Source organism: Oncorhynchus mykiss, chromosome 30 (assembly GCF_057628025.1).
Source record: "Oncorhynchus mykiss isolate SJ-2025 chromosome 30, ASM5762802v1, whole genome shotgun sequence".
Taxonomy (NCBI): Eukaryota; Metazoa; Chordata; class Actinopteri; order Salmoniformes; family Salmonidae; genus Oncorhynchus; species Oncorhynchus mykiss.
Window position 1 is genome coordinate 40,450,331 of NC_143051.1, and position 23,730 is coordinate 40,474,060.

Genomic DNA, 23,730 nt, shown 5'->3' on the forward strand with positions numbered 1-23,730 from the left:
GTGTCTTTTATACTGATAACAAGTTCAAACAGGTGCCATTAATACAGGTGGAGTGGAGGACAGAGGAGCCTCTTAAAGAAGAAGTTACAGGTCTGTGAGAGCCAGATATCTTGCTTGTTTGTAGGTGACCAAATACTTATTTTCCACCATAATTTACAAATAAATTCATAAAAAATCCTAAAATGTGATTTTCTGGATTTTTTTCTTCTCAATTTGTCTGTCATAGTTGAAGTGTACCTATGATGAAAATTACAGGCCTCTCTCATCTTTTTAAGTGGGAGAACTTGCACAATTGGTGGGTAACCAAATACTTTTTTGCCCCACTGTATACTGTATGTTTTACCTGAGACTTTCAAGACTTCTGCCCAGCTGCTGAATACATACATGACAATGAAAGTCCTTTCAGAGACAGATAGAACTTTTATAGTCATCTCGTGTCCGTTATTGTTGAGTTTGTGTTGCAAATCAATAAAAACAGAACACTTTGATGGGTTGCTATAAACATGTTTCATTTCAATAAAGTAACATAAAATGTGATTAATTTGGTTGTTCCAATTATTTTACTGGTATTGGGAACTGTAATATTCACTGTCACTTAATCATGTATATCAACAATGTACATGATATACATTATGCATATATTTTACTGATGGGGGACCTATGTACGTACTTGTTGTGCAATAACTGAATAGATATACAGTCAGTTCAAAAATGATTGGCACCCTTGATAAAGATTAGCAAAAAGACTGTATATAAATAATACATATACTGAGCTATATGGTAAAATATGGTGGTGGATCTATGATGTTATGGGGTTATTTGGCTTCGACTGGTCCTGGGGCCCTTGTTAAGATCAACGGCATCATGAACTTTACCCAGTACCAGGACATTTTAGCAAAAAACCTGGTTGCCTCTGCAAGGAGGCTCAAACCTGGCTGCAAGTTAACTCTAAGCACACATCATTATCCACCAAATAAATTCTTAATTGTCCACAAAATTTATATTTTGAAATGGCCATCTGAGTCTCCGGACTTGAGAACCCCATTGAAAACATGTAGTTTGAATTAAAGAGGGCAGTCCATAAGAGCAGACAAAGGATATCAAGAATATGGAAAGATTCTGTATGGAGGAATGGTCTAAGATCCCTCCCAATGTGTTCTCCAATCTCATGAAACATTTTAGAAAAAGGCTCAGTGCCGTTATCCTTGCAAGGTGAGGTATTGAAAACAGGGGTGCTAATCATTTGGATAAACTTTCTCTGAGCAATAAAATAAAATAATTTCCAATTTTTTTGAACATACAATATTGCTCAGTATTTGTATTATATATTTTATACAGTCTTTTTTTCTCATCTCTATCAAGGGTGCCAATCATTTTATTCCTGACTGTAGGTATCAAAATAATTTACTGAAAACAAAAATAGGTGACATGAAAAGGAAGCTCTTGTACAATAAATTGTACTAATATATTGTACACAAATAAATGAAAATTACTCTCTAATTACTCTTATTTTCACTAACCCAGAAACAAATGAATTCTAGAAGCAAGCTTTTGAAAACAACATAATATTTTATAAAAGCAGAATATTTCAATCACCTTACATTATTCAACCCTGGCTGGCAGTTTGGTTGTTTCTCTGGCCCTCTGGTAGTGGTTGTGCATCCTGGGACAGTTAATATTGATTGTGCCATTTGCTGGGGATACAGACCGAGACACATTAGCACCCAGCTTGCCACTGTTGCTTGCCCCTGCTGCTGAAAAACTTTATTAACTGCCTACATCAGCAGACCTGTCTCGTAACCATGTCAAAGAACGCAGGGAGGTGGTGGGGGTATTAGTGGGAAGAGGGTTCAACATACAGTCTCTCTGGGGTTTACCAAATTAAATTAAATTTAAACATTTAAAAAAGTAACACATTAAAATAACAATAATGAGGCTATATACAGGGGGTACCGGTAGGTATTGGGTCAATGTGCAGGGGTACAGGTTTTTCGAGGTAATTTGTACATGTAGGTAAAGTGACTATGCATAGATAATAAACAGTGAGTAGCAGCAGTGTTAATGTAAATAGTCTGGGTGGCCCCAGGGATGTACTGGGCTGTACGCATTACCCTCTGTAGCGCCTTACGGTCAGATGTGCAGCTGTAGAACTTTTTAAGGAGCTGGGTACCCACTCCTGAGGGGGAAAAGGTGTTGTAGTGCCCTCTTCACAATTGTCTTGGTGTGTTTGGACCATGATAGTTTGTTGGTGATGTGGACACCAAGGAACTTGAAACTCTCGACCCGCTCCACTACAGCCCCGTCAATGTTAATGGCCGCCTTTTCGGCTCACCTTTTCCTGTAGCCCACGATCAGCTCCTTTGTCTTGCTCACATGGAGGTTGTTGTCCTGGCACCACACTAAACAGCCACACTAAACAGAGAAGTCCTGCTTCTCTCCCTACTCCACACAGAGGCACGTACAGGGTTACCCGCATGCACACACACACAATTTGCCTATCTTTTTCTTATTCAGGCTGCTTCCATCACTCACCCATTACCTAATAACTCTTCTTTCCCTTAATCTCCTTCCCTCCTCATAAACCCTCTCTCTCTCTCCATCTATCAGTCTTGTTCCTGTCTTTCTATTCTGGCCAATGAAAGGTGTAGGGTATAAATTCGTGCAAAAATCAAGCCTTCTAAAAAGTTTAACAATAGTAGTGTCTGGTATACTGTATATTTTCATTATTTCTAAAGTTATAGACCTATGCCATTACTTTACCCAGTTGCTGTAAAAGTTCTCAACCATACTGTAGGTCCCTAAGTCCCTGCAATTCCCAACAAGTGGGCTAATCCTATTGGCATGAGCCGTAGGGTGTTTGCCGTTCGCGGCCCAGTCCCTCCGTTCGCTACATTGGTGTCAGAAGTAGTATGTAAAAAGTAAGTAAAAACCCACAAATTCTGACAAACTCCAAGCATTGATTATGTGGCTGTGGCCCAGAAGTGAATTGACAGCATACCAGAGCAGATTGCAGAGGTTGTGGCCCAGAAGTTAATTGATGTGGCCCAGAAGTTAATGTGGCCCAGAAGTTAATTGACAGCATGCCAGAGCGGATTGCAGAGGTCTTGAAAAAGAAGGGTCAACACTGCAAATATTGACTCTCTGCATCAACTTCATGTAATTGTCAATAAAAGTATTTGACACTTATTGAAATGCTTGTAATTATACTTCCATATTCCATAGTAACATCTGACAAAAATATCTAAAGACACTGAAGCAGCAAACTTCGTGGAAATTAATATTTGTGTCATTCTCAAAACTTTTGGCCACAACTGTACATAATGGCTTTTCGCTTGCATTTCAAAGATGATGGTACAAAAAAATATTTTAAAAACGGTTGATTTTTCCCTTTGTATTATCTTTTACCATATATAATGTGTTATATTCTCCTACACTCCTTTCATATTTCCACAAACATCAAAGTGTTTCCTTTCAAATGGTACCAAGAATATATATATATCCTTGCTTCAGACCCTGAGCTACAGGTAGTTAGATTTGGGTATGTAATTTTAGGCGAAAATTGAAAAGAGGTGAACAGCTTTCTTATTGGAAGAATGTAGAATGGTCTTAATGTACTGCTCGAATTCCTTATAGAAAACACAGTAGAGTGTTTTTTCACTAGTGAATTTACATTGTTTTTCTGTATCCTTTTTATAGTTAAGGAAACCGAGCAGCACATTCTCCCATAAAAAAAACAAAAGTCATCAAGAATATGAACAATTATAAAACAATGAATATTTTTCCATAATTTCTTTGCATGTAGACAATGCCATAATACATACAAAACTGTTTCTGGATGCTCAACACAAAAAGTACAGTTAATGTCTTTTTTGAGTTTCTTCAGGTAATGATTTGCAGGGTAATACTTATGGATCATTCTGAAAGAGACCTCTTTGACCTTGTTCATTGACCTTGTTAACAAGCAGGTATTTGTGTGATAATAACCAGACTTTTTCCCAACAGATATTACATAAGGAATGGATACAATATCCCTTAGAAATAAAGCACGTATAGATAGACCTGTTGTTCTGAGGAAGTAAGGAGAAACACATTTTTCCCATTGGAGACTCAACTGGATTAATCGAGAGTAGGTCAAGAAAATGAGGTTTGGTTACAACTCTAAACGACATGAGAGTTCCAGATGGAATAGCATCAAAGACTATGGCGAACTCCCTAGGTGTAGCACTAACCACAAGTGTGAAGGAAGAGGTCATAGACAACAGATTTTTGATTTCAAGGATCGGAACTGAAAAAAGTGGTCCCACTTGCCCTTAGTAGTAGGGGTTTCCAAATCAGCCCCCACAACTTCCGTTTGAAATGTACATCGCTAGCTAGCTAAAAAAACAACAACAAGGACAAATTAACCATCTGTCAACTTTCATGAGATTAAACGATATCTAACCAAGGATTTTACCAAGGTGAGGCGTATGCTGCGCAGTGTGGTATTTTCATTAAACTAGCTTCGCTAGCAAGCTAACGGCGTCAGCTAGCTAGCTTGTTATCCATGGCTGTCGCAAGCGTTCGTGCTACTGCATGTTAGCTTTTATATTTTATATGTTTTATTTAACCTTTATTTAACTAGCTAGCTAGTTAGTTGGCTTTGTCAAGATAACTAGTTAGGTAGCTACCTAGCGAAATAGCTGGCGATGCTACGTAGAGCCAATTAGCTAGTTTATTTTCAAGTCCATTTAGTTAACTAGTTAACGTTACTTCTCGAACAGGGTTTCCCAAACTCGGTCCTGGGCCCCTCCCTCCCCCTGTGTGCGCGTTTTTTCGCAAGCACTACCTATTTGATTCAAATATCCAATTCATCATCAAACTTTGATTATTTCAATCAGCTATTTAGTGCTTAGGTAAAAACAAAATGTGCACCCAGGGGTGGGCAGGACCGAGTGTGGGAAACCCTGTCCTAAAATATTCATATTATGTTTCTTCGAACAGCTGGTAAAGTTATAACTACTACTAAGCAAAACAATCACTGATTCAGGATACTAGCTAGCTAGATTTCAGAATCGCTTGAATGCAGTAACCTTAATTAGGGATGTCATGGAGACGTTCATATCAGATTTTGTTAGTATTGTGCACCTTACCATATACATAAATTAAAAATCAGTAAACACAAAATCAGTGTTTAGGCTGTGCATGTTGCAATACATGTTAGCTACACTTTCTCGTGCCCATGTAGGTCAGTTTTATGAAGCAATGAGGGGGTGCACAAACAACATTTGTTTGTTTTGTAACTTTCTCGAGATGTGTGTTTTACAGTGGGAAGCCCTAAGTAGTTCACTAGCCCTCCAGGAAAGTGAGCTGGAAGGACATAACAAAGGAGCCAGGTTGCAAGAAAACAGATGAAAGAAGGGGCAACAATGTCTGAAGAAGGGGCAACAATGTCTGAAGAAGGGGCAACAATGTCTGAAGAAGGGGCAACAATGTCTGAAGAAAGGGCAACAATGTCGGAAGAAGGGGCAACAATGTCGGAAGAAGGGGCAACAGTGTCGGAAAAAGGACAGATAATTGCCTCTGATACTGGTAGTGATGAGGAGTTAGGTGAAGCATTGTCTAATGGCAACCCCATACCACCTAAGAGGGGAAAGGGAAGGGCCAAAGGATCAGGCTCTAAGACACCCAAGATACTGAGGGTACTAGACAAGCAGCCACGAGGCAGGCCACGTAAAGTGGTTGACCCTAATGCTGTTTCAGCAGAGCCAACTGCACCTCTGAAGCATGGCCGGCCCCAAAAAGTTAAACAACCAAAAAAAAGGGGTAGGCCGAGGAAGAACCCGCTATCAACTGAGGAGGAAGAAAAGAGAAAGAAACCGAAAAGCCAACCTAAGGGATCAAGAGTGTCGAAGCCTCTCGGAAGGCCGCACATCCATCCCTGCATGGATCCCCCAGCCACCTCTGCCGAGCCACGGGGAAGAGGCCGCCCACGCAAGGCAATAATAGGTAAAGGTGCCCACCTACGGAATAACCCACCTCCAACCTCTAAAGTTTCCAAGCCACCCGTTAAAGATGGTTCCCCGCGAAAGAGGGGCCGCCCCTTAGGCTCCGTACTAGCAAACAATGCCAAGAGAGCAGCAGAGAAGGATAGTTCCAATAGTGCACCCCCAGCCAAACGGGGGTGCACTGTTTCTCCAATAGTAAAGCTTTACCGCTGCACCAATGGTAAAGCAAATGTGTTAGATGAAGCTGCCATCCAAGCCCAGAGGCGAAGAGGCAGGAGAAAGACTGTGAAAGTTGATTATACAACTTATGATTCAGAGGAGGAGGAAGATGCAGAGAAAAATGAGGATGAAGACTTGTCTCCAGTTGAAGAGGAAATAAATCCACACAGTGATCATCACAAGGCTAGCAAACCTGGTAAGGTGGCGGCAGCCCTAAAGAAGGTGGGGGTTGTTTCTAAAAGGAGGGGCAGGAAGCCTGGCTCAACCAAAAAGGTTATAAAGTAAAAGGAACCTAGGTGGAGCAGACTGAACAAGACAACACACCTTGTTGCCGGGAAACACAAAATATCAGTAGCATCTTGTAGGATGAATGGACATGTTTTTAAAATTTTATTAATGGGATAGCTTTTACCTAACTCTTTAGTTTTCTCAATTAACCTACGTGTCTATTTGCTCTTGCTATTATTGTTGATGGTTTGTGGAAACCATGTGAATCTTTTTTTTTTTTTTTTCATAGCTCGAATGATGTGAAGACAATTTCATTGACAGTTGTTAATGTATTGGTCTGTGCAGATTTATCCCATTTGGATACTGTTTCTAATTCCATGCTCATCCTTTAGGTCATGATATTCTCATTGAGCTTTAACTGAGATGTTTCTTCATCTCCATCCGAAATGTTACAATGTGGGAAAGATTAGGAATGTATGAATCAATTGTCTATTTACTCATATAGGTAAATAAGAAGCTAAAATGGGTTAAATCAGTGTTTTGTTTGCTGTAATTAATAAATAATGAATAACATACTTTTAATTGTTGCCTTATCTCTCCTGAGGGTCTGCAATTTTCTAAATGCTAATGTCTTGTAATTTTATTTCCCTTAATTGCCAAAGCTTTGAATGTAACAACTTCTCCTTCCCAGCCATCTTTGTTTCGATACAGATTTTGTTAGTGTCACTGTCATGGTACCCTCTTCCCTATCAAGTGCACTACTTTGACCAGAGCCTACGGACCCTTGTCAAAAGTAGAATAATGGAATAAGGTGCCATTTGGGGGCGGCGCCATTAAACATAGTTGCACTTTCTTTCACTTGGGTCATTGCATACTTCACCTTGTGGTGTCAAGACAGTAACTGTGAACTTCCAATCCAATCATCACTAAGATTTCTCCCAGAAGATGTATAGTTATTGTCTACTGTGAGGGTTTTTTGTTAGTGAGTATCATCCTTGTAATTCACTAAACATCACTACTCATAGTTATTTTTAAGACTTTGTTATCTGTTAGCTGTCAACTCTTTTACTTGTTTTTTATTACTTGGCTTTCAACTGAAGTGGATGGCTTGGTTTCACAGACTGGGCAAAGATGTATGTAAATGTTGTTCAGGATTGCATGTATGTTAAACATGTCTTCTAGCCTGCTATTCATTTCTTTAATGAATTGTGTGCATGACAATATCAGTTCATACTGCATTGCAACTTTGTAATTTCTGTAATATAGAAATCGTAATTGAGGTACACAGCAAAATCTATAATTTGTATGATTTCACGTTCCTGTAACAAGTTTCTTACAATTTCATGTTTTCAACTTGGTCTGGCTCTTATTCTATGTTGCTTCGATTAATTCAATGTTCTTGTCTTGTAATAATGTTTTTGACAATGCAGTTGAACTATACAGATAAAAACATACATATTGTAAAACATACTGCATCTATCTCTGTAATTAGAAATAGGTATGTGAAGCCACCAAACATTAATTTGAGGATAATGTGAATTTGAGTTTTGTTCCAGAGAAAATATTTTGAAAGTTTGCTGTAATAAAGTGAAATGTCAAGATTTGTTTTATTTGTTGATGTTTTTTTTAAAATCTCAATAAAAACCAAAATATGATTTATTTCGGCTTTATTTTTATAGGATTCTGAAGCTTAATTGTTTGAAAAGCAGAATGTGGTGAATAAAAGTCAAATTTAATAGAAACATATCTTCGTGGCTGGTCAGGAATAAAAAGTTTGGTGGAACGTTTACTCCATTTATTGGACCCACTCGGTGCTTATGTCGCGCATGGTTAGACACCAACTTCCGGTCCTCAGATGGTTCTCAGAGGAAAACAAATTCGAATGAAATTACTTTCGAAATGGGCGTCTTTGAAGTTGTTTCCTAAAGGTTTCTCGATTTCGTAATTGTGCAGATCAGAGACTTCACGAGTTCACGTTCTAGCTAATGGTACGTGCATGCATATGAAACGGGGGGAGTGGGAATGTACGGTGATGGTAGCCCTGCGTTAGCTACAGTTAGGCTACACGTTACACTAGTAGCTAGAGAGGTTATGATTCTGTGCCGAGTGACACGTGCTTGTATAATTTAAACTACATAAATTAAAATGATAAACCATCTGGTGTGATGGCAGTTTAGTCTTTTTCACCCCCAACCTAGCCAGTTGAATAAACAAACCCTGTCGGCTAGCTATGTTCTCCAATCCACCGACTAGGCTATGCGTCAGGCTAAATTAATTAGCTACACAATATTAATCTGAAAACAGTGCACTCACAAAATCAATGTGTACAATAATATGGACTATTTGTTGTGGTCACAAGCATGCATGTGTTTCATGGACTGTACCAATTAGGATGGTGCAGGGTGGATTTGGTTCATAGTAAATCTCACTGTTTGCTTCATTATACTTAGCCTAGCCCAAAAGGCCGGCTGATGGCGATATTGAGTCGTTCCTTCTTACCGTCCAATGGGAATCTATGCAGCCTGCTATACACGTATCCCCTCCATGGACAGGTTCGAACATGAAACATTCTCGCCTTAACTAGTTTTAATAGCGAGGTGGCATAAAAAAAACTAGGAAATTATGCATACTTTCTTTGCATACTTTCTTTCCACCACCATGCTACAGTGGCTAATGCTAGTCCCTGTCCACGATACAGTTTTGAAACTATCAGATTAGTAGTGAAAAAACAGACTGCTGCAACCTGATTATCTGAATGTGATACTAGTATTATGGCTAGCATCCGGGACTAGTATTAGCATTGTAGCATGGTAGTAGAAAATTGTGTTTCATAAAGATTTTTTTGTCCCCCCCTTCTCGCCATTAAATTGAGTTGAGGAGGAGATTGACCGCTTTGCAACCTGAATGGATAATGTTTTATCCACGAACAGGTCCACGGGAAACAAGTGTATAGCGGCTGCATATATTCCCTTTTGATGGTAAGATGAAACGACTCTGCCGGCCTTTGGACTACATTATACTGTACTAATATTACAATATATCAAATGATGTATCACAAATTCAACAACAAAAGTTAGTGTGTTTACAAATGTCATATAATTAATTCTTATATTTTAGCCATAGCCAACCAACCTGTCTTTTCCCAGATAACTGAAGGTGTCTGGATATGATCTGCAGTAAGTACATTTCATATTTTTCAAAATGATATATCCTAGAAGGCTATTTTAATCATAATGATGCCATTGCCAACATACTTTTTTTTTTTTGGCATACGTGCTACTTAAATAAGTGTTGTTGTGTAGATTGCTCTATTTGGAACATAGTGGACAATGTATTTTATGTTTGTTTCTCATATGAAGGTTGCAGATGAACTTCTTGTCCAAGTTCTCCTGGAAGCCTTTGACAACATGGAGAAGAGTTGGGACAGCATAGATGAAGCAGGAGACTACTCAACAGATGAAACTAGAAATATACCAAGCTATTCATGTCAGAAAATCACTGAACACAAGGTAGGACATCCTTAAACAACATTACAAAGCAAAAATGTAAATGTTTTATAGACCTTATTCCAACCTCAATAATAATCACTTATTTGTACTCCATTCTCATTTTTTGTCAAAAGGGAGCAGAAGGGGGAGAAGAGGTCCTGACTGACAAAACATATAAGAAGAATATGGTCGAATTTAAGGTGAAGAATGAAGATGACTCTAGTCCTTTTTCGGACATCCACAGTCATTCAAAGATCATGGCTCAAGATCTTCAACGAGGGGCAACAGAAGTCATCCAAGATAAGTGTTCCCCTTTCTTAGAAAGATTATGCCCTGTGGGCCTAACCAATGTTCAGGAAAGTTGTATTTTGGCTTCTGGATTTGATGTAAAAAAGAAGACCAATAGAGATTCTGCTGCAGTGGGGATCGGTACTATAGTTTCTTTCTCCCCCTTTTCAAGCAATCTGTCAAAAAATATAAAGGGAACTGTCACACAGTCACCCATAGACCTTGAGTTACAGCAATCTTCTTTATCAGACTCTTCTCTAAGTGACCCCGGACAATATTCAAGAGCGGTAGTGGATGTGAAAGCCTATGCTGATGTATCCCATCAAATGTTAACACTTTTGGAAACCAAAAAAGGAAAAGAGAAAATATCACTTTTGCCTGTGATGGAAAAGCAACAAAAGCGAAAAGTTGGTCAGCCATATAAGAAAACTCTAGTGAAAATGGCTAAACTTTCAGCAATTGCCCAGAAATGGGATTCAGATGCTACAGAAATATCCAGGGTGACTCGCAATAAGGATAATCTAACACCCTCATGCAAACAAACGGATGAGAAGAAATGGGATGAAATGTTAGAATTTCCCCCAACTACCTCAAGTGCCACAAGCTTTGGAAGCAATTCAACATCTGATTCTTCAAACCACCTTACTATTTCACATTCAGATGACATATCTAAATCTCAAGTAACTGGACAAAGCATTTCTATGGAATTTATCCAACCGCCCAGAGGACAGAGAACTTCAAAGACCACACAAAAAGCAGAAGAAGAAGTCCCGGCGCTGAAATTGACCACTGCCGCAGAGGGGAAAGATTCTCCTATAGTACAAGCTCTGGCACAAAACACATTGGTGCTGTCGGAAACTGTCTGCTCGTTTGATGATAACACAGAGGATGCATTGAAAGTACAAAAGATACCTGGAAAAAATACAGCAATAACGTCCAAAGCAGGAAATAGAAGGACTCAGGCGTTCAAAAGAAACAGAATGACTCCGAGCAGCCTCTTGACCACTCAGTCACAGAGTAGCAGCGCTACACCCCAAGAAAATTGTAATTTGGGACTCTCTCAAGATGCAACTCCACTACAATCATCTGACATAAAAACAGAGCCCAAATTCTTTTCAGACACTGGTGTCTTGGATGTCGAGAACAATTTGAAGGAACCCCGAAAAAGAGAACCCTCCAAAAACTTTATAGAAGGGAGTGGTAAAAGTCCTGGTGTGATGTCTAGATGCTTTGACTTGTCTATCACTCAAAAAGACCAGGAGGCACCAAGTGACATAAGGAGGGAAATCAAATATAATGTCACTGCTAACACATCAGCTGTAGGAAACCAGGGGGAAATGACTCCGAGAACTCAAGCTCTCTCAGGACTGAAGAGTATTGAGGATGTGCTGAAATTGAAGCGGAAAGCTGGTCGACCATTCAAGAAAAAGACATTGTTTAAAATGGCTAAACTGCTAGCGATAGCACAGGAAGGTGGATCTAATGATACGGAGAACTGTGGCATGATTGAAGAGTGTGTTCCAAAATTCCAGCAGGTCCCTGCCTATCACCCCCCCAAGTCAAAAGTAAAGAAGACGGATACAAGAACCGTGGCATCAAATTCACCTACAAGCACCTCAAGAAAATCCAGCAGAACGTGTAAAACAACCCCAAAAACTGTTCAAAAGATGCAAATCCTCACACACACGCCCACCCAACCAGTGTTACCAGTTTCATCCTATCTTATTGAACCCATTCTCAAATTGGAGGACACAACTCTTATCTCACCGTTGTCTGTCATTCCTCTATGTAGTGCAGATATTTCCCCTCAACAGGAAAGTCACAGAGGTGGAAAACCCCTGAAGAAAAACACACCATTTTACAAAAACATGACCACTGCAGTCCCACATCCTCCAATATTTGCACTAGATTCCAAGGCCCTTGCTGAGATTGCTTATACAGGGAATGACAAAGAAACAAAGAAAGACATTGGATCCAAAAGTAAATGCAAACGGGTGCCTAGAACTCGTGGTGTATCAGAATTGCCGTGTACAAATGGATTTCCTCAGGGAGATATACATACCCAGACTAATAGGGATGAGGTGTATTCCAAGACTTCAGCACCTACTGTGCCACACTCCCAGAAATCACGGAAACGTGGGGTTCAACATAAAAAAGGTACAGAAAAGGCACTTGTCCTATTATCTGATCAAACTGCCCTTCCTGTTTCAGATTGCCAGTTGCAGGTGCAAAATCACAGTGCATCTCAGGAAACGCCTTTACTGCCATCAAAGATTGAGACAGAATCTGACACTGTATACCCGACACCGAGAACGGTTACAAAGAATATTCCAAAGATGTGTAAGGCAAGAAACAAACCTTTACTGAAAGTTGAGAAAGCACAGGTGCCAACTCTGGATCCTTCCCTTGTAGTGGAACATATGCGTCCCGATGAGCCAGAAGTGGATCAAATGAGACAAGTGGAAGCAGTGATAGAGTCAGTAATTAAAGATGTTCACCAACCACTGGAACATGTGGATCAAAGAAACAAAAATAAAGAAGAAGCCAGCAATGTTTCTGCATCAACTCTGGATTCTTCACTTGGAATGGAACATATGCGTCCTGATGTGCCAGAAGTGGATCATACAAGACAAATGGAAGCAGTGATGGAGTCAGTGACCGAGGATCTACACAAAAAAGAGGTCAGTGATATTTCTGCATCAGCATACTCAACCTTTCCTTCCTCGGATAACCTGTTTGAACAACATAACCATAGTACATTATCTCAATCGCCTTTGCTGACATTAGAAATAAAGACAGAATCGGGCAGAATCAAGAATGCCCTACCCAAAAAGTCGAAAATATGCATGAAAGAGAAACATACGTCAAAAAGCCTATTGAAAAATCATAAGAAAGCATCTATGCCAACTTCAGGTCCTTCATCTGACACAGTGCATGCGCCATCCAAAAGAGTTAAGAAGAATTCCACTACTTGTCAAGAAAGAAAAATACCTTCACAGAAAGTTGAGAAAGCACAGGTGTCAACTCTGGATATAAACTACTCTGGAGAGAAACATAGAAGTCCTGAAATCCAACAAATGGATGAAATGAGACATGTGGAAGCATTTATAGATGCAGTGATTGAGGATCTCCACAAACCACTCAAACCTAAGGATCAACAAAAAAAGTTAAAAGAAGAGACTGATAATGTGGCTCCATTAGAACCAACAACCTTTCCTGCCTTGGATAACCTGTTGGAACAGCATAACCATAGTAAATTACCTCAATCTTATTTTCTGTCATCAAGAAAGACAAAATCAGGCTTGAAACATACTGTTCCCAAAACGGCAACAAAGAATAAGTCTAAAGCATGCTTTAAAGGGAAACTCTCTAAAACTGATAAGAAAGCAGCTGTACTAACTTCCGATCCTTCTATTGGAGGTGAAGATGGATATCTTGAAATGCCTCCCCACTTTAACCAAGCAGAGAAAGGAGGAAAGAGTGATGGAAAGAACAATAATGATGTGGTAAAGCATGAAATATCAATGACAGATTACCATTTGGAAACAGCAGCCCACAAACCACATCAGCGTAAAGGGCCAAGAAAGAAGCTAAAAAAAGAGGACTGTAGTGTTTCCAAACCAGATCAAGTAGAATCCACTATCTCAGACAGCCAGCTAAAACAGCATGTTTCTTTGCTAGCATCAGAGACAAAGACAGAATCAGGAATGGAACATATCATACCTGAAATGGCAACAACAAATAAGTCAAAATCATCCAGGAAAAGAGACCTCCCTTTAAAAGCACCCCCAGCAAACGCTAAAAGAGCAGCTATGCTAACTTCAAATCCTTCTCTTGGAGCAGAAGATGGATGTCTTGAAATGCCTCCCAACCTTATCCATGCAAAGCAAGGAGGAAAGTGTGATGGGAAAAGCAATAACAATGTAGTTAAACATAAAAAAGAAACAGTGACATCAGTGATGGAAAAACATATGGAAACAGAGCGCAAACCACGTATGGGGTCAAAAAAGAATCTGAAAGAAGAGGACAGCAATGTTTTCATATCAGAACAATCAGCAACTCTTACCTCAGATAAACATCCCAACCAAGTTTCTTCGCTGGCATCAGAGATCAAGTCAGAATCTAACAGTGGATGTGTCACACCCACACAAAAAAAGTATATTTCAAAGGCATGCAAGAAAATGAAGATAACTCCAACCCCACCAAGTTCAAAACTTTCTCTTGGAATGGAATATGGATACTCTGAAATGGCTACCAATTTCACACATGTGGACCAGGTTCAGAATATTCTTGATACTTATAAAATCTCCAAAGTGAGAAAAAAAATTACTGGATCAAGCTGTCCAAAATCCAATCGAAGAAATTCCAGACTGCCCTACACATCTAATTCACATATCACAACTGAGTCGATGCAAGATCAAGTAATTCTATCGGTTGCATCAGATCTCACCAATAACCCTACCCATATCACAGATGACAACATGTCTCTCAAATTATTATCAGCATTTGTAAAAGAGGAACTCATTGAGGAAGAAAAAAGCCCAGAAAATAGGGGGAAAGAAGACGGCAAAGGGAAGAAAGGCAAAATTCTCAAAATAGACGATGTGAATCCACAAAGTAAACACAGCCAATCTCAGGTGAAGGATGGCAACGCATTAACAGATGACAAATTAATTTTACAAGTCCCTATAGATGAAGCAGGGGGCTCTATGTCTATTGCAATAGACACAATCAGTACTGTGATTCCAAAACGTAAAAAAGGTGGTTGTTTTTCCAAGAGATTGCAAAAAATGTCATCTACCACCAACGTTCCCAGTGAACAGCAATGCAGTAATATGTCCCCAGAAAAAACATCTCTGTGTGTCAGCAATATATCAGAAATACAAAGAAAGCGAAAAGTTGACACCAGAAGTACTGATTTTGTTAATGCAGATATAAAAGTCCTAAATCCTAAAGATGATCTTAGTGATAGCTCTGTATTAGTGGACTCGTCCTTACTGGAGAATCAGAGAATGAAGAACAAGGGTAAGAAAAAATCCAAGACAATTACGGAAGAACCGACAGTGGCCACATCAGTTGTAAAAGAGATGGTGGGGCAAGATTTTCAGACCACCATAACAGCACTGAAAAATAAACAAGGTCGGCCATTCAAGAAAAGAACTTTGAGAATGGCAAAACGGCTGTCATGTGGAGAGCAGAAGTCAAACACTAGCGGGGAACTTTCTGTGAATAAGACACAGAGCTGTAAATCAAAGGGAACTTCTAAGGGAGGGAAAAAGCACAATTTGAACCCAGCGTCGTCAACCTTAATAAGGCACACTAAAGCATCCAAGGCAATGAAGATTGAAAACATTGCTCTTAAACAAGAGCAAGATGACATATGGGAGATCGTTGATGTATCCAGCAACATTTTCTCCTCACAAACTGTGACTATTTCCCCCAGTATTTCAGGGCAAGAATTTGAAATATCTTCAGAAACAATGTTCTCTGTTGATGCAGGGCCGATACAAGGAATCCAGCCAATTGAATCTACCCAATTAACACCCCATCTCACAAAATTACCTCATAAAGTGACTGGCGTTAAGAAGAGACGCAGGAGAAATAAAACTGGATGGGCTACAAAAGTGAAATCCAAACGACCACTCTCCAAAGTGAACTCCGGGGATAGGCTTGACGTTTTGATTCAGTCTACCATTGACAAGACTGGACTCAACACTAGCCTCTGTAATTCGTTAATGGAAAATTACACATTGGAAAGTGTTGAACAAGAAGAATGTAGAGCACAAGAAGTGAAAGCAGTAACAAATGATTACAATGTAGTTAATGTTAGGGAGATCAACTGTGGAGATCAACTCCTAACAGCTCGTGCTAAATTACAGCATTCAAGTGTACTTCAACAAAATTTTAAGACGAGGAAACCAATGTCATGCCACTTCTGTGGTCGCTCATTTCGTCACATATCAGCATACACAATTCACAAGCGCATTCACACAGGTGAGAAGCCTTACAGGTGCCAGAAGTGTGGCAAGAGCTTTGCTCAGCTCTCCAAGCTCAACTCGCACTCAAACATCCACAAACAACATGGACTCATGCAATGCCCATGTTGCGTCACTCAGTCTCCAAACAAAGATGACTTGATTGATCATTTAAAGATCCACATGAAGGGCACCAAGAGGTTCAGCTTGATTAATAAAACGAGAAGAGCCAGAGAAATTCAGATCCAATCTTGCACTGATTATATAGATTCCCCAGTCTCTCTTAATGGCAGGAAAACCCTTAGATGCTCCACTTGTTTCAAATATTTTTTCAGCAAGGCCACATTGAAGATGCACCTGCAAACACACAGTGGAGTGAGTCGTTTCACCTGCAAAGTCTGTGGCAAGATGTTTAGCAAGTTCTTAAGTTTCAATGCACATGAAAAAACACACTGGCCTGTTAAACCGTATGCCTGCTCTGTGTGTGGAAAAGGCTTTGCTCTGCTTAGGGAGCTTAAAACCCACTCTCATATGCACTCAGGAGAGATGCCTTTCTTCTGTAACCAATGTGGACAGGCCTTTAGCGTCTTCTCATCCTTGCGCACACATCAAGTTTCCAAAGTGTGTTTTGAGGCTAGATATGAAGGAGATGGAAACAAGGTTGACATTGAGGGGTTCCTGGTGGAGCAAAGGACTGATGGGCAGATTAATACCCCGATGTACTTTAAATGTCAGATTTGCAAACAACTTAATCGTCACTGGTGTCAGTACATTCTTCATCTACAAACGCACACTAATAACAGGCCAAACCTTTGTGAGGTCTGTGGACAACGGTATGACCAGGTCACTGAATTATGTGTTCATTGTAAAGTTTGTTGCAAATCAAGTGGAGAGGAGAGGGCATGCATTTCGTCCTTGTCACAGGTCTGGTATGAACCCCAATCTCTGCAGAATCAGACGCCTGAGCCTGAAATTGATTCTCTGTACAATGATAGTCAGGAAATGTTATCTTTGGATGACCAGCATCCCCAATGTAAGGAGCCTGAGCCTCTGCCACCTCCGGAAACTATGGAGGAGTATTCCTCTGATGTGCTCCCACAAAACCCCAAATCTGCTTGCCAGACCCCAGACCCCAGACCCCATCCTTCTCCCTCAAACTCCATGTGTGCAAGTCCTGCTCTATCTTCCCCTTCTGTAATGAGATGTAATTCCGTACGTGTGGTTCAACAGCCTGCAGGTGTTCGCTCTTGTTTACAGACCCATGCCCCTTGTGACAGGTATTCATGTGGACAATGTGGAAAATCCTTTAACCAGTGGAACAAGCTCTGGTTGCATCAGGGACTACACAGAGAAAAACGCTGTAGCTTCTCATGCAATCAGTGCAATTTAGAGTTTCGCTTCTTTGGCTCCTATAGGGAGCACATGCAGGAACATGCAGCACAGAGACCATATGCTTGTCCATTATGTCCCAAAACCTATGTCATTGAAGAAGACTTAAAAACCCATCTGTGTGAAAATCACCAGCCGCGTGAAAGCCTGAAATGTGACACGTGTGGAAAGGAGTTCACCGGTTTCAGAAACTTGGAGAAACATCGTCTTTTACACAGAGGTGCTAGCTCGCACTACTGTCTCCCTTGCATGCTCCCATTTCCTAGTAACCAAGCCTTACAGAATCACTTGAAGGCTCACGAAGCCCGCCCTGTTATCCCTCTCCCTAAAGGGCCATTGGAACCACTTCTATTTCCATATCGCTGTGGAAAATGTAATGCCAGATTTACAACCACAGACTTGCTCCAAGCCCATCAGGTTTGCCATCTAATTGGGGGGAAAAAAGCATATAGCAGCAGTTCAGCTAATTATGTTTCTGCATTCCTTACCTCCAAGCTTTCAAACAAGCCAAGACAGAGAGTCACGCTGCTATCCCCTCAGACAATACCAATTCCTCCGTCAAAGAAAAGGAACATGTATAGGTATCCTAACCCTGATCGTCTTTATGTCGTCCCTAAAATATCCTCACAGCCATCAGTCATTATTTCAGACACAGAAGAAGAGCCTCAAGAGCTTCTAAACATTAGCTTATCCTCAGTCTACGACACACCCTGTAACACTGTGTCCCTTGAACATGAAGGGCAAATCATCCCTAGCAATGATTGTTGTGAGGCAAGCAACTCCGATTTACCTCAGCCCTCATATCCCTCCTCATGTGTTCTTACTGATGAACCGACTCAATGTGCACCAAAGCCCCAAACAGACACCACACACATGCCGACAGATGAACCACCCTCACCCTGTCCCCTGGATAAAGGTCCTCAGAATGTACCAGCCCAAATACGAGACAAGTCTAAGGGTGATCATGATGCTTTCTTTAGAGCCTCAACATTTGTGATACCAAGGGGCAAAAAGTGGGGGTATGATGCCTTTGAGTGTGCGGATTGTTGGGTAACATTTAGTGACGTCTCAGAGCTACATGAGCATTACATACATCATGCCAGGGGGGTGAAGTGAATGTCAATACATATTTTCACAATTCCACTATTGTATATAATTGCTTTTGATGATATTGGTCTGAAAAGTACGATATCTGTTTCTGAGTTAACCATAGTTGTCTTAATAGCTATAGCAATGGTTAAAGGAATAATCCACACAAAACCCCTAATTACTATGATTTACATTGTTAAATAACGCCTTTTGCATTTTGTCGTTATAAGGCAGGAAGCAACATATGATAATTGTTGTAGGAATCTGTTGGCGCTCTCTCTGGACAGGATTTCTGGCTAGCTACAAAACATAGCTACACACGATAATATCAAAATCAATATCAGCATGTGAAGTAGCTAGTCAGCTGTAAAATCCCTGAAACACACTATTAATTTTAGGAGTTACAATCTCACCATGTTCAACCTGCTCAACTTGCTCAAAATAGTGAGTGGGGTTGCTATGGCAATGCAATGACCCTGCCTGCACTGCGAAGGTCGCTTTGCGTGATGGTAGCTAAAGGACATTGATCTGACGGTGCACTTTGAGTTTGAATGAAATATATACTTTGTCATGACAATATAGACTGTTGGATGTGTTCTAGACTAGTATGTCAATGTCATCTATTGTCTGATTTGGCAATCTGGAGTGCAGGTAATTGTTTTAAAAGAATTATGAAATATGCTAGTTTGTTATTGCCTGTCTCCAAAGACAAAAACTTTATCGTGATGACGCGGCACAACACAATTTCGGACCAGAAGTTAAATCATGCCATGGTGAAAATAATCATAGAACAGACTATCACCAATTTGAGAGGTGTTTCATTCCTTCAGTGGATTATTTGTTTAACGTTGACATGAACTTTTTTTCCTTAAAAAATGTATTATTTATATTATTTGAATATATCCAGGGAATACGTTTTTCTCCCCCCCACCCCCAAATTGTACAGTACTACAAAAATGTGCCTTTTGAATAGATTACGAACTTGTCGTACTTTTAAACTGTTACTCCAATCTGTCCTGTTTTATTTGTTCTCTTTTTGGAAGAGCATTTGAAAAGTACCCCTTTCAGACCCCTTGACTTTTTCCACATTTTGTTTCATTACAGCCTTATTCTAAAATTGATTCTATTTTTTCCCCCTCAAACAATATACACACAAAACACCATCATGACAAAGCAAAAGCAGGTTTTTAGAAATTTGAGCCCAAAAAATGAATAAATGATGTTACATTTACATAAGTATTCAGACCCTTTTCAGTGTTTTGTTGAAGCACCTTTCGCAGCAATTACAGCCTTGAGTCTTCTTGGGTATCACGCTACAAGCTTGGCACACCTGTATTTGGGGAGTTTCTCCCATTCTTCTCTAGAGATCCACTCAAGCTCTGTCAAGTTGGATGGGGAGCGTCGCTGCACAGCTATTTTCAGGTCTCTCCAGAGAAGTCCGATAGGGTTCAAGTCCGGGCTCTGGTTGGGCCTCTGAAGTACATTGAGACTTGTCCCAAAGCCGCTCCTGCATTGTCTTGGCTGTGTGCTTAGGATTGTTTTCCTGTTGGAAGGTGAACCTTCGCCAAAGTCTGAGGTCCTGAGAGCTCTGGAGCAGGTTTTCATCAAGGATCTCTGTACTTTACTCCGTTCATCTTTCCCTCGATCCTGACTAGTCTCCCAGTCCCTGCTGCTAAAAAAACATCCCCACAGCATGTTGCTGCCACCACCATGCTTCACCGTAGGGATCGTGCCAGGTTTCCACCAGACGTGACGCTTGGCATTCAGGCCAAATAGTTCAATCTCGGTTTCATCAGACCAGAGAATCTTGTTTCTCATGGTCTGAGATTCTTTAGGTGCCTTTTGGCAAACTCCATGCGTGCTGTCATGTGCCTTTCACTGTAGAGTGGCTTCTGTCTGGCCACACCCATAAATGCCTGATTGGTTGAGTGCTGCAGAGATGGTTATCCTTCTGGAAGATTCTCCCATTTCCACAGAGGAACTCTAGAGCTCTGTCAGTGATCATCGGGTTCTTGGTCACCTCCCTGACCAAGGCCCTTCTCCCCCGATTGCTCAATTTGGCCGGGTGGCCAGCTCTAGGAAGAGTCTTGGTGGTTCCAAACTTCTTCGGGAGTGCTGGAGAATTTTGTTTTGATACCCTTCCCCAGATTTGTGCCTTGACATAATCCTGTCTCGGAGCTCTACGGACAATTCCTTCAACCTCATGGCTTGGTTTTTGTTCTGACATGCACGGTCATCTGTGGGACCTTATATAAACAGGTGTGTGCACATCATATCCAATCAATTGCATTTACCACAAGTGGACTCCAATCAAGTTGTGGAAACATCTCAAGGATGGTCAATGAAAACAGCTAAATTTCAAGGCTCATAGCAAAGGATTTGAATATTTATGTAAATAAGGTATATTCCTTTTTTTTATACATTTGCAAACATTTCTAAACCTGTTTTTGCTTTGTCATTATCGGGTATTGTGTAGATTGATGAGGGGGAAAAAACAATTCCTTTTAGAATAAGGCTGTAACGTCTCAAATGTCAAGGGGTCTGAATACTTTCAGAATGCACTGTACATGTTTTTTTTATGTTTAACATTGTAGATGTTGTAACACACTCTAAGGGTGTATTCACATATAGTCCTCTTTTAAAATAACCGATATCAGTCCTCTTTAAAGTCAACTGGAGGGTAACAAAATGTTGTTATCTTTGTAGTTACACTGCCCTTGCCTTTGCATGAGGACTCAACTCTTTTACCAGTGTGAACTGGTATTTTCACTTATTCACCTATTTTGTGGACTGAGTCCTCTTTTTTTGCATTCACATTGCTATGTTTTGAAAATAACCAACATCTTTTTCCAACATTCACTCAATGCAGGACAAGCCATTCAATCACAATGTGTTATGGGACAGCTAGATATACATACTTACAGTTTGGAAGCTAATAGATGGCTTTTAGTTCAAATATGAGACATAACTGTAATCAGAAGATACGATTAACTTGTAAATATTATTGGTAACAGAACAAATAGCAATTGAGTAACTGCAGATTAAATAATGCTGTAATTGAACATTTTACACCCAATGTAGGCCCCTTTAAGAGCTAGAATAGATTTTATAGGTTGTGATTCTCACCAAATATGTTGTCTTCTCACACTATTTAAACCTCACGATCAATAAACAGCTTATAAAACTCTCTTAGCATATAGAGCACATATTGCAAACCAATAATCTGAACTAAAAACTCCACACATTTTGCAATTTCTGTGCATCCTTGACAATTGCTAGTCAATATCCAAAAACACCTCACATTTGTTTTCTTCCATCATCTCTCGTGGCACCAATGTAAGGGTTTATGGCAGGGGAAACGGTGTTGCTGTAGTCTAGTGTGTTGTGTGGGAATAGTTACAAGCGAACCTGGGGACTTTTGTGTTTACATTGTCCTAAAAATGGGAAACGGACCACAGAATTCAAGCGAACCCAACTCAGACCACCTCTCGAGATGATCTCTGTTCGGTTCGCTTCGGGGGCTCTTTTGAGGGGATTGAGTTTCTCTGGAGTGTTAACAATGTACAATAAATTAAGCGAACTGCACAGAGTTCACAAATATCGCCTGAAAGGAAACAAATGTGAAAACACCCTATGTTGTGTCCTTTTGGGGTAACGGTTAGATCTGCTTTCCAAACAGTCAATTGTTTGGTAAATGGTGATTAATTACCATCTTTGTTTTCTGGAAATGTGAAGTGTGGTTTGTGACACTATTGTAATTAGTCCTTTTCAAATGTCAAAGATGTCACTGGACATTCAGTAAACATTACTCATTGCATCTTTAAGCACTGTACAGCAAAGCTATTGTCAACACAAAGATTTGATGGAAAGGATTTGTTATATTGATTCTGTGCTGATAATTTTCATTCTTTAGATGTCTCATTATCAATGCAAAAGTTTACAATAAAAGTATCTTGACTTTGACTTTTGTGTTGTTTCCGCTGAAGTTTCTCCACAGTAACTGCGTTTCCATCCACAGTTTTTATGCAAGTAAAGCCATGCCGTATAAAAAATGAAGACGGGGGATTGAAACGCGACGTGTCGCCACAGACAATTTGTTCTTTCAACATGGTGGGATCTTAAAAAAAATATATATATATTCCACAGTTGCAGTGGAAACTCCTTTTTATGGGCAAATATTTATATAATAAACCATGTCAAATTAAACTTGGGAGTCACGTGATGACATGCTACGTTGTACTACCAGTGCGATGTAGAAAACCATTAACGTTTATAAGCAGATTTAAATAACTTCATGGTCAAGTGATGAAGTTGATGCTATGAATTGGAAATGTGCAAGTGGTTTATTTATTTTTGGTTTCATGAGCTGAAATAAAAGATCCCCGAAATGATCCATACTCACAAAAAGCTTATTTCTGTCAAATGTTTTGCACAAATTTGTTTACATCCCTGTAAGTGAGCATTTCTCCTTTGCCAAGAGAATCCATCCACCTGACAAGTGTTGCATATCAAGGAGCTGATTAAACAGTATGGTCATTACACAGGTGCACCTTTTGCTGGGGACTTGAGGCTGTAGCAAAGGTGCTTCACCAAAGTACTGAGTAAAGGGCCTGAATACAAATTATGTGATCCTTCCTTAACCCATAGGAAGTCCCACCCAGTTGACTACTTCAAGATGGTGAAAGTCCTCGATGGCGCTGCTCATGCTAAAACGGGCTTTTGGGCCCCGAATCCTCCATATCTGTAATTGAAACACCTTTGGTGGGAAAATGTGTATGTTTTTTAATGCAGATTTGAGAATATTCACATCAATCTGTTGCCAATTGGATGGAAACGTAGCTTATGATGATTATCATGTCATACAGTGGGGCAAAAAAGTATTTAGTCAGCCACCAATTGTGCAAGTTCTCCCACTTAAGATGAGAGAGGCCTGTAATATTCATCATAGGTACACTTCAACTATGACAGACAAAATGAGACAAAATGTATTTGCAAATTATGGTGGAAAATAAGTATTTGGTCACCTACAAACAAGCAAGATTTCTGGCTCTCACAGACCTGTAACTTCTT

General features: G+C 40.1%; 2 protein-coding genes across 3 annotated transcripts; both read left to right on the top strand.

Annotated features, from left to right (window-relative positions):
• The first annotated feature begins 4,089 nt into the window (after positions 1-4,089).
• LOC118946456 (uncharacterized) lies at positions 4,090-8,090 on the top strand. Its single transcript, XM_036970881.2, has 2 exons — positions 4,090-4,457; positions 5,305-8,090. The coding sequence occupies exon 2, from the start codon at positions 5,388-5,390 to the stop codon at positions 6,486-6,488; it is 1,101 nt and encodes a 366-aa protein (XP_036826776.1). The 5' UTR covers positions 4,090-4,457; positions 5,305-5,387; the 3' UTR covers positions 6,489-8,090.
• A 164-nt stretch (positions 8,091-8,254) lies between these two features.
• LOC118946457 (uncharacterized) lies at positions 8,255-22,623 on the top strand. Of its 2 annotated transcripts, none has more exons than XM_036970882.2 (4): positions 8,255-8,419; positions 9,549-9,607; positions 9,791-9,940; positions 10,054-22,623. In XM_036970882.2, the coding sequence occupies exons 3-4, from the start codon at positions 9,839-9,841 to the stop codon at positions 18,685-18,687; spliced, it is 8,736 nt and encodes a 2,911-aa protein (XP_036826777.2). In that variant the 5' UTR covers positions 8,255-8,419; positions 9,549-9,607; positions 9,791-9,838; the 3' UTR covers positions 18,688-22,623. The 2 variants fall into 2 exon arrangements, with proteins under 2 accessions (XP_036826777.2, XP_036826778.2); XM_036970883.2 differs by having other exon boundaries at positions 9,578-9,607.
• Positions 22,624-23,730: the final 1,107 nt, after the last annotated feature.